This window comes from Gouania willdenowi, chromosome 4 (genome assembly GCF_900634775.1).
Source record: "Gouania willdenowi chromosome 4, fGouWil2.1, whole genome shotgun sequence".
Classification (NCBI taxonomy): Eukaryota; Metazoa; Chordata; class Actinopteri; order Blenniiformes; family Gobiesocidae; genus Gouania; species Gouania willdenowi.
Window position 1 is genome coordinate 19,527,766 of NC_041047.1, and position 11,708 is coordinate 19,539,473.

At 38.3% G+C, this 11,708-nt stretch overlaps 1 protein-coding gene across 1 annotated transcript in view; it reads left to right on the forward strand.

The window, feature by feature from the left end:
• Positions 1-7,832, forward strand: part of faf1 (Fas (TNFRSF6) associated factor 1) — a 63,514-nt gene extending 55,682 nt beyond the window's left edge. The window contains exon 19 of the mRNA XM_028445439.1: positions 7,614-7,832. Coding sequence (XP_028301240.1) covers positions 7,614-7,697 — 84 coding nt within the window. The 3' untranslated portion in view covers positions 7,698-7,832. The remainder of the gene's footprint in view (positions 1-7,613) is intronic.
• Positions 7,833-11,708: the final 3,876 nt, after the last annotated feature.

Here is an 11,708-nt window from a genome sequence, read left to right on the forward strand (position 1 = left end):
AACACATGCCCCGCTCACAACTTTGTCACTTAAAGGATTCACAGTTGTCTCTTTTATAATCAAGAGTAAACATGTGTTTGAGACAGAGATAAAGATGTGTCTGCATCGCAGATGAAATTCCGGCAAAAACAGGATGGGAGGATTAGAGGAGGAGAGAGGAGAGCAGAGGATGGTGACTGCAGAGTGAGTGCAGAAGCAAAAGCTTAAACAAAGGAAAGATTTAATCACAGAAACTGTTGGAAGAAGGAAAGGATGGAGAAGACAAGTGGGTAAGATATAAAAAAAAGAAGAAGAGGATGGGAGATAATTCAAGAGAACTGAAAGGCTGGAGATTTGGGGGAAGATGGGAGAGAATGCCAGTGTAGGGCTGTGAACACAGGCCTCTGCCTAATCCTGCAGCTCTGTGTTGTAATTAAATGAGAGAGAGCATAGAAAACCTCCGCCCCGTCCAGACGCTTTCACTGTTTCTCTGCCAGGATCAGAGGATAGAGGATAGACCACTATTGCATTTGTAATACCGCACAACTGTTGAAACCTTTTTCCTCTTCTCTAGTTTTCAGCGTATTTGTGTAGTGTCACTCTTACTTTTGCTTCTACTTTTCCTGCCTTTTCTTTCTCTCCGCCTCTTTTCGTTCAACACAATGTCGAGGATTTACTCTATCCACTGTACTCTATCTTTGAAAAATGGATTTTGTTTGATGCTCTTTGCACCTTCCTGTAGCTTAGCCAATTGTTTTCTATTAGTCTCCACTTTTTGGGCTCAGCCTCTTCCTCAGCATTTGGTATCAGTGGCTTATCTCTTCAGCACTACAGCAGGCCTTACACTGGCATCATTTGTACGAGGCTTAGCCGTGCTCAGGGAACTAACCCTTCCTCCGTTTCAATGACTGTTTGTGAGTTTGAGGGAAAGGAGGGGGATTTTTAGTGTTTCTTGTTTTTTTGTTTTTCATTCCACAATTTGTCTTTTTTTATTTTGAAACTTGTTGAACACAAACTTTTCCTTTTGAGAGCTTCAGAGCCTTGAATCTTCTGTGACTGTGTTTCAACTCCTGTTATTATCATTTGCATTAGGCTCTTTCTGCCTGGCAGCGAACAGCTGCTCCAACACAGTCAAAGCAGCGTTTTGGTGTTTTCACTTTATACTGTTCACCTATTCCCAGTCTTTCCTGCAGGTCTGTTCGTGAATGTGCTTAAACGAGTCTCAGACAAAACCCGAGAAGCAGAAAAAATAAACAAAGGCAGAAGAAGAAGCTTTACATTGTGCTGAAATAGATTTTACATCTGTTCTGTGGCATGTTTTACTTTCCCTCTCCTGTTGCATGTTTTTAATACATATATAGTTTGTTCAAGTTCCCCTTGGCTGCTTTTATTGCAAATTTAATAAAACCAAGCCATAATCTGCTTGTGTATAGATCATATAGATGTTTTTTTAAACAATTCCTAATGTAAAACCATGCTAAGATTTTCACACTCACCGGTTTTTGACATTTATGGAAAATAATTGAAGCAGATTCTCATCCATTGGGAAGGCACCAGGAACAGGACATGCAGGGCTCATTTAGAAAAACCATTTTCAGTCACAACCAGGACAAGGGGACCAGCAGCAGATGGCGTGACCTTCACAGAGCTCTGATCTCAACTCCCATCTTGCCAGCCTAGGATTACATGAAGCAGCATTGGGAAACACTGAATTACTTAAGGACTGTGGCAAGTTTTTCAGGAAAGTTTGGTTAAAGAATTCACATTTATGTAATTAAACAACAATTTTTTTATTACTAGAGTCAATTGAATATACCCAATCAAAACCTTTTAGTTACTGCCATTTTTAGATGTATTCACAAAGGTACTTTTTTTTGTGTCGTGTTGGACTCAAGACTAAATCAATCTTAAAATAGTTAGTTGCATCAGTTTATTAAACTATTTAAGGGGAAAAAACATCTCTTAATACTGAATCTGGACCATTTTTGGATGTTTCTAATGTCAGTCTGTTGGAAATTTGGAGCCAAAAGTTGATCTTACCCTCGGGATCTCAGGCCTTTCATCACGCAGTGTTTTCCTCTCTCCCATTTCCCTCCTCTTTTCTTTCTTTTGCAGCTACATCCCCTTTCTCTTCTGCTCATAGTCCCCATGTTTTATCATTACAGTATTTACTGTCATTTCCAACCATTCCAGAAATCCCATGTTTCCAGGTTTAAAGACTTTGAAAAGTTCACACCAAATCCTAATAGTCTCCATTTTTCTCTCATTATTTGCACCCTAATTTTCTGTCCCATTGGTTATTTGTTTTTGGGCTTTTTTTTCTTGGTGAATCATCCCCCCCCCCCGAATCTGTGAGGCACAGTTCTGCCTTTGAAGTGTCATAGTCGGCTTTTTTCTGCTAACGCACCCGCACTACGTGTTGTCAACGCTGCTGGCAGCAGATAATGATCTCCCACTGCTTTTGTAATTGGTCAAATAAACACTTGACAACACGAGCTTAAAACAGACAAGTGATTTGGTTTTAATTAACATAGCCGGGGCCTGTAATGGTTTCATTAAAAATACGTTATTTCAGCTGCACATTTGAAGTACGGAAGTGCGGAAATTGATATTTTGAGGCTTCATGAATGTGTTCCAGGTCTTTGCTTTCATGGCTGTGAGATGCAATGTGTGGCCTTTTTTGTCATATTAAGTAAAAATAACTATTGTGGTGTTTATTTTAAACTTTACAATGAGATAAAAATGCTGTTTGAATTGTGTTGAAATATTGGGTGAGATATTAGCGAACACAGAAGTCTTTATCGCAGGTTTTTTTTTTTTATTATCATTGATGCCATTGCTTTTTATAGGGAATGAGAGGCAAATGATCAAAGAGTTTGTGTTCAGCTTTAAAAGGTGTTTTAACACAAAGCTCCAAAGTTTAATTTGCTTCGAACAAGATGAAACTAAAGCAACCTTTTTTATTTTCTGTTGCTCCAATGGCGAGATAAGTTGACTTGACTAATGATTAAACTGGTGAAATTATTTTCCCATCATTCAGTTGCATAAAAACAATCTCCAGGAAATAATGTCAGTCAGAGAATTTGTCTGCTAGATTTGATTTAATTGGCTGATGAAAGTTCTATTGACTCAAGGTTAAAAGAAAAACTGGCAAAGCACAGAGCTAGATTGTGTCTGATTTATGTATGTGTGTATGTATGCGTGTATGCATGGCTGTGAATGCAAAGGCAGAGTATGGCTTAGGCAGAGCAGAGGAAAAACAACAGCTTTGTTTGTTGACAGATGCCTCCATGCTTATGGTCTGTTAATTGGATAACAATGTAAACAATCACCGATGGCGCCCGTCTCTCCTGTGTCAGTGTGGCATCTTGTTTCCCCACTTTCTTTCTCAGAGTCAGATGCTGCTCTCTCCTCGTCGCCTCTCCCTGGTGCACAGCGAGCACAAACACTCCTCTCCATTTCACTCAAAACACACATTTATATGCTGCCGACACGCACACACACACACACACACACACAGGCACACCTGCTCCACCCCAAAGCCTCATTTGCTCCTACCTGATGCTGTGGTGTCATAACAGCCTGTCGGGTTCATTAGCATGGCAGCCATTTGCGACACACGGCTCCTGAGGTGGGAACAGGGGCACGGCAGCCCTGTTGGTGTTTTTCTCAACTGCTGGGATGGAAAATGTGCATAGGAGGGACACACACACACACACACACTTGCACACTCTTTGGGTTCTAGCATCCCTCTCCCTGCTGTGCTATGAGCAGTGCTGAAGAGGTGATGCTGATGTGGCAGCCCCCTGAGGGGAGCCCACAGCACCCCACTGTAAAGTCAAGAGTCTAAATGACACGTTGAAATGAGGCCAAGGAGGAAAAAGACGTGAAGCTGCTGCTGACCCCTTCGTGCATGTGGTGTTACACTTCCTAAACACCCATGGGAGGCATATAGGTTATGTAAAGCTGATCCCCTTTCACATTTTCTCTCTACCTTTTCCAATATAACTGATTTCATTGTTGACACATGTCGAAATGTTTTAATAATATAATGTTACTTGAAATATTAAATAGTAAAAAAAAAAAAAAAAAGCCATGGGGTGGGGCGATCTCCATATTGATATACTATATGAATCTCTTACCAGAAAGACGCTTATACTATAGGTTATATTTGCTGAAGAAAAATGCCACAGGCACATTTACTAACAAACATCTGCACGATATGTGCTACTTTTGGCTATTTCTCCAATAAGGGACAGTAGGGGTGTGTATTACCTGGCATCTGGCGATATGATTCATATCCCGATACATAGGTCACGATACGGTATATTTTGATATTAAAGTATTAGGCAATTATTGCGATTGTTTTTATATACGACTTAAGAAACAACTAATCTGTAAATTTGTACACCTTCATGAGAACATTAAGTATGAAATATATTTTATTGGCATATTTTACACTCAAAACATTGGCTTTAACATGCCAAGTGCCAACAACTTAAAACAAATAAAAAAAACATACAATCTGCCTGTGGCTTTTAAACCAACTTTGACTTAAGTGCAACTTAACTGAGGTATATGCCTAGAGCAACAAATAAATGCAGAAAGTTAGTACTTTCTTTATAGATTTTATTTAAAAAACACAAGCTGGTCAACATGCCCAGGTTTCAGTGCACTTCTTTGTGCAGTTACAATGTCTCCTGCAGTGGAAAAGACTTTTCTAGTTAAATAAAGGTACAAAAAAAAAACCCAAAAAAACTACGCAACGTAATATCGCGATATATCACCGAATCAATTTTTTTCAACACCCCTAAGGGACAGCATGTGTGAGTGAGTTTTGCTTTAGGACGCACTCATCTATCCATCTGACTGTGCTTATTATCCTGTTCTAAGAAGTAGTGAAAGCAGTGACTCCTAAAACAAGTCTTTTTATACAAAATAAGTCATAAAATAAAAATATTTCAACGTAAGCGATATTGTAATTTTCTATATCTTGAATCTTTATATGTTGCCTAGGCCTACTCTGCCAATTATAGAGGCAATATTTTACTGCTGTTTGTCTGTTTGCAGGATTATGTCTAAATATTTGTACACATTTTTAACCAAGGATAGCCCTCACACCATGGAAATTCCCATTACATTTTAGAGAAGATCCAGACCAACTGGATCAGTTTAAAAATAATAAAAATAATAATCCCTTTGTCTCATCATTGGCAAAATTTCAAAAATTCACATTTCAGTTTGAAATTGTTCGATTATGTTGGGTTGGTTCCTAAATGACTCCACCCAGTTTCATCTGGATCGGATCCGGATTGTGCGTTATATCGCAATTTTTCTGAAAAATTGTGCTTTTTGGACCTAGTTAATAGTTAATAATGACAATAGACATTTCTAACGAGCATTTTAAGTGTGAGTGATCATAGCACCATGATCAGGATCAATGGTCTAGATAACTGACAGAGATTTACGCTCTGAGTGCTTTTCTTTCCTTTTTTTTTTTTATTTCCTTTAATAAACAAGCTGCTTTTACTTTGTGAACTAAAAATGTGATTGTTGTAGCATAGAAGCCAGAAAAAAAGTAGAAAAACAATATGTTTTTAAAACAATTAAAAACTAGACATTTGTCTCTTTAAAAAAAGTGGGGCAGTGGGGGGGTTATCTAAAAATAAAAGGCTACTAGTAAGGACTTCACAGTTGGCTCCTCCTCATAGTGAGTGAGGTGATGTATATGTCCAGTGAACATGTGGCTGTGTTGTAGCCCTGTTGCTCTGCGTATTGTGAGGCCGACCTTTACCGACATTCATCGTGTCCTTCGACCTTCTACAGCGCGTACAGGGAGCGGACTAATTATCCCACTGTGACTTTGAATGGGATCCCTAATCAGAGGGGCTGATGTAGCAGTCATGGGATAAGCCCTGGACACATCTCAGTGTCACAGCACCTCGTCCATTCAGCCCAGGTGTTAGATTGGCCCGATGTAACACAACCCCTCCTGTGATTAGCTCACATAAGTTAAGAGGCCCACAGGGCTAATGGGAGTCAGAGAGAGAGTCGGATTGTCCCGTTTTGAAAAAAACATTGGTCAGACCCCCCTGATGTGTCGACTAACTCCATCAGCTTCGTTGTGGGTGGCACTGCAGTGTTTTCCTGTTTCAAGACAAATGCTGTTATGTCGGCAACTGTCTAATTTTTACAGCATTACTGATTGTCCTGGTTGATCATTGAGTTAATGTCCATCTATCCAAAAGTCATACAGCTTATCTCTGAGGTCCCACTAATCTCTGCCATTAGCTCCATCAGTGTGGAGCCCTTATATAAAAACAAACATTATAGTCCACCTTGGAAAACAAAGCTCTTTTTGGTCAAATTACAGTTTAGACGCTTTAAAAACACTATGTTGAAATAATACACACAAGGTCACAAACAAACACCTTTAATGAATGCAGACCTAAAGCTACACTGCTCTCCAAGAGTCATCGGAACTGGTTGTGTAAATGTTTTTTGATGACTTTAAGTTCCCGTTTAGAAGATTGGTTTAGGTCTAGGAGGTTGGTTTAAGATGGAGAAGCAGAGGCCACATGATTGACATGAATGTCATTTGCGTCTATGAAAGTTTTGATTTCAGAAGAAAAAAACAGTTTGTTCATTGTGCTTGATACGTTTTGTGTTGCTTTCATTTATTGAATTTTGAGACAAAGTTTGTCAGTTAACAAAACATCTCTAATCAATGCTCTTTTAAAACTCACGTTACTGTTATGGGTACTTGTACTTTTTTGAGTATATTTCTCAATAAGTAATTTACTTGTACTAAAGTATGTTTTAAAAGAAGTAAAGCAATTTGTTACATTTCTACACCCAACCATTACTGAGTAAATTGTGTGAAACTACGAAAAATTGAAATGACCAGACAACAATCAAATGCATTACATCATAACCGACCCAGATTAAACATAAAGCATGGCGCCAAAACAGCATTGAATGTCGGTTATTTTCTCAGTTTTAGAGTTCGTAAATGTAGCTTTACTTATAGAGCCTGAGAATTTATTTTTTTTTTTATTGAATTCATTGGTTTTATTTTATTTTTTAAAGAATTGTACATTTTGACAAACCTTTTATTTTATACAGATGCCAGATTTGGTCTGTTCCTTTTTAAGTTTATACATGAGATGTTTACTGTATGCAAGGGAACCGTGGCAAGATTTATTACCAAGAATAAACATGGGGGTTAAAGTAACTAGTAACTTTTACCTTGAGTACTGTTTAATTGAGCTACTTTTTACTTGTACTTGAGTATTTTATGTATGATTTACTTGTACTTCAGTACAATTTCAATCAAGTAACAGTACTTCTACTTGAGTAGGATATATTAGTACTCTTTACACCTCTGGAAATGAGTTCACGTGAGATGCTGCTTTAAGTGGAGTTTTTGTAGTTAGGGTTAGGCATACATAGCTTCACCCTCTCATTTTACATTACCTTTATATCCAAAAGCTGTCACTTTAATTATTACATTTATTTGAGGAATTCATTATGTGTGCTCTGACGTTTTTCTGTATCTAAATTGTGATCATAGTATATCCATTTTTTTTTTTTGTGCTTTTGGTTGAAGATCACCTCTCTTTGTTTCTCCTCAGATCACCCAGTTGGATGCTGAGTCGACTCTGCTGGAGGCCAAGCTGTTTCCACAGGAGACGCTATTCCTGGAAGCTAAAGAATAAGAAGCTGACTGAGAGACTGACTGATAAACTTGTTGGATGCACACTAATCACAGAGAGTGGGCCTTCAACAAACACACACACACACACACACACACACACACACACACACACACACACACACACACACAAAGAAAAGGTATCCTCTCAGATGTATTTTAACACACTGGCATGCACATCCAGTGAAACCCAAGTGAAAATAAGCTTGTCCGCCCTCGGCCGGTTCCTGGTACATCAAAGCATTGTGTGTTCACGTGTTGCACAGACGAGCGAAGACAGTATCACAAGCACACAGCCAAACATTCGCAACCCCAACTCTCTCTTTCCTCTCTCCTTTCTATGCCTCCTCTCGTTCTCGCTTTCTCTCTCTCTTCTTTCTCTCTCTCTCTCTCTCTCTCTCTCTCTCTCTCTCTCTCTCTCTCTCTCTCTCTCTCTCTCTCTCTCTCTCTCTCTCTCTTTCTCTCTCTCTCTCTCTCTCTCTCTCTCTCTCTCTCTCTCTCTCTCTCTCTCTCTCTCTCTCTCTCTCTCTCTCTCTCACACACACACACACACAAACTCACATTGCCCGACTGCTGTCATTGTTTTCTTTCTCATGACAAAAACAGTTCAATAAGTTCATCAAAAGACCGAGTGGACAAATATTTATCACAAAAAAAAAAAAAACAAATGGAGGAAAAAAAAAACTGAAGTGTGGACTCGTTTCTTGTGTTTCCTCATTAAACACACACAGGCTGCTTTTTTAGGAGATGGTTTTTGTGTTTGAAATAAAAAATAAACGTCATAAGAGTTCAGAACGGAGTTCTCACCAATACCTGTATTTGCCCCTCAAAACTTCTCTCAAAGTCCATGCTTTACCCTTCCCTGTCCTGAACTCACGTCTTCCACCCCCGCCCACTGAGGGGGCGGGACTTAATGGGACACCTTGAGTCATCCCATCAGTTTCCCCTGCTTTCTGTTTTAACCTCCACTGAAGTTTTCATTCACCCCTTTGAATCCTTTTTAAGTTTGATGCTGTATTAGTTTTAGTTTGATATACATTATATAAAATATATAACTATGAACATCCATTTGTCTGAGACAAATCTGTTAAACACACTTTTTTTTATATGTAAAGAAATACTGGTTATTTCAATAACACTTTAAAGTTGGGATTCTTCAGCTATCAAAGCATACAGTGTACACAGACATCGGAACAGTATTTATATGTTTGATGTTTTCAAATCTTGTCATTATTCAGAGTGAGGACGGGATGCTAAGTTAACCCTAGTGAATTCTAAACTGGGAAGTCTAATTTATTCATTTATTTTACTAGGTTATATATCAGTGGAGCAAATAAAATAGGATGAGAGACGTCTACTAACCTTTGAAGTTGCTGGGTTTTCAGTAACTTTCAGTTGAAAAATGTATTTACGATCACACAAAAAATGTGTTTCTAAACTTGTTTTCTGGGGTGAGCAGTGTTGGGAAGGTCACATGGCCAAAAATGTCATTTGTAAAGTCATTTCTTACGTGAATTAATTTGAGTAGTGTAATCTGATTACTTGGATTACATCCACATTAAATTGGATTGGATAAATACAACATCCTCTATAAATGCTGATGGTGACATTATACTTCACAGTAATAACATAATAATCATCTGTTTTAAATGTATTGTGTGAAGTCTACTAGTATTATAGCAAATAATGTTACCACATCATAAATGACTTGGTATGTAAGGAAACAGAGAAAGTAGCCTAGCACTAACTGTAGACAGTATGTCTGTAACTAACTGCACATTAATAAGAGATTAGGGAAGTTGCTAACCAATTATTATCCTTGTTGATTATACTGATGTCTTTATCCACTAGTGATTAGTCTACTACCTGATGTTTTTATAGACGAGTCCAACACAAAAAAGGTCAAACCACTGTCTTTAATAATATAATACTGAACCGGTAAAATCCGGAGTTTAATGATTAAAGCTTTGAGTTTACTTAAAAAGAACTGTTTCCTGGGACAAGACTACCTAAAAACATCAAGATGCTCCTGACATCATTCGTCAGTGTTGTCAATAATTTGGGTTTCATAGTTTTGTTTTTGTAACGTTTAGTAGCCTTCATTTCATACTATCACTTTTTAACGATACTAAGTTTTCTCTGTGTCATCACGTCTCTGCTGCTGCTGCTGCTGGCAGACCTTTTGAGTGCTTCTCTTAACAAATGTTTTAATATCCCCACTCTCGCACCACCTGGTTATATCAGCAGCACCGCCACTAATTTCCTGCCGGCAGTGAGAGGAGATCATGCTGGCTTAGCCCTCCATCTGCAGCAGGGCTCCTCTGACAGCTAAAGGCAAAGTTTGAGAACCCCACCGAAGAAAGGCGGCTTCTAAATAAACCATCAGGCCTGGATTACAATGACACATGCGCAATTAAGGAAGACACAAAAGAACCTGGACATGAGTTCAGTCGAATACACAATTGTCTGAAGTTAACACTAACGCTAAGAAATGGAGGGATGGAGTTGAACAAATCTGTTGACGTGACTTGTGCTCGAGTGATGGTTTAAAATAAAGGGTGGAAAATGTTTATGGAGGCTAAAGAGGATCAAACTCCTTTGTACTGATGTAGTGTCAGTTCTGTCATTACAAACCCAAGTTTCTTCTATTATTTGTGTAAGAACTACAAGTACCTTCAAAAGCAGTGCTTTTATAAACTACCATTGTTCTCACTTATGTTTTACCTCATAGAAAAACTAAAAATGAATAAACAAGCTTAAAGTATGAAAACTGGCTTTACAGAGAAAATGGGACAAATAAAGGACGTGTACCATTGTCATGACAACAGAACAAACTATTTGTGGAACAATTTCAATTGATAAGTAAAAAGATTACAAATATTCCCACACCAAGCATGGATACTCCTAAATATTTACATTTTGGGAGTATACGATTGTTAAAATTGGAGTGAAAGTCTTTTTAGGAAAAGTGGATGAGTGAATTAGTTCATGCTGATTCCCATTTACAATCATACCAGTTGTTTTCATTTTTTTTATGTCCACATATATATATACTTTGTCCTAGGTATTTATTTTGTCTTTACATATCCAAAATTTAAAAAACAAAAATATTTAGTTTAAATGTTTTTTTTTTTTTTTTTTTGGAACTCTTAGTTATTGAAAGATTCTACATATTTTCTGCAGGCCAATTCAGCATCCATACAAAAATGAAAGAGTGATCTGAGACATTGACCCGTGGTTGGGAACCAGTATATTAGGGCATCATGCATGTACATTTAACGATTTGCATGAACAGACCTTGCAAAGTACAAGGCGGATCACAGCATCCAATTCTGCAGAGTTAATCATGGCTTATCAAACAACTCTGACAGATAAGCTTCTCATTATTGACTGCCTACTGCAAAACTGTAATGAAATGCAAACGCTCCGTTTGCTCTCCATGAAAAAGGAATCTACAAGAAGCAGCTCAGGAAGGTAGCTGAGCTTTTGTTGGCTGAGAGTTCAAAAGGACTCACAGAGTCCGTCACGGCTCAGCAAACAACCATTACCAATCTGAGACAGGTGATCGTCAACATAGAGCACCAACAGAAAAGCATACGATGAAATGGAAACACGGCTATAGATCTCCAAGAAAGAAGAACATGGCAAGATGGATACGCTTTGGGAAGCAGAGAACTCATAAAAACAGCCACAGCTCTCAGAAGATCATGGACCTCCAAATTCAGATCAGGCAGCAGAAGGAAAGTATTTCTGCGACTCTTGACAGAAGGTGGAGAATAGAATCAGGACCTGAAGAAAGAGGTGATGAAACAAACAAATCATACCCAAACACAGGTTTTTATCAGGAAAAGGAACTTTTCCAAAATCAGGAAGAACAACAGCCAAACCACGAAAAAACTAGAACTACAAAAAAAGCTGGGAGGAATGCTAAGAAGCAATCGTAGAATAAGTATCAGCTCTTGAAAAAAATCTTCAAAAGCATTAAAATTCATCCTGTGCAGCCTGGTTCAGATAA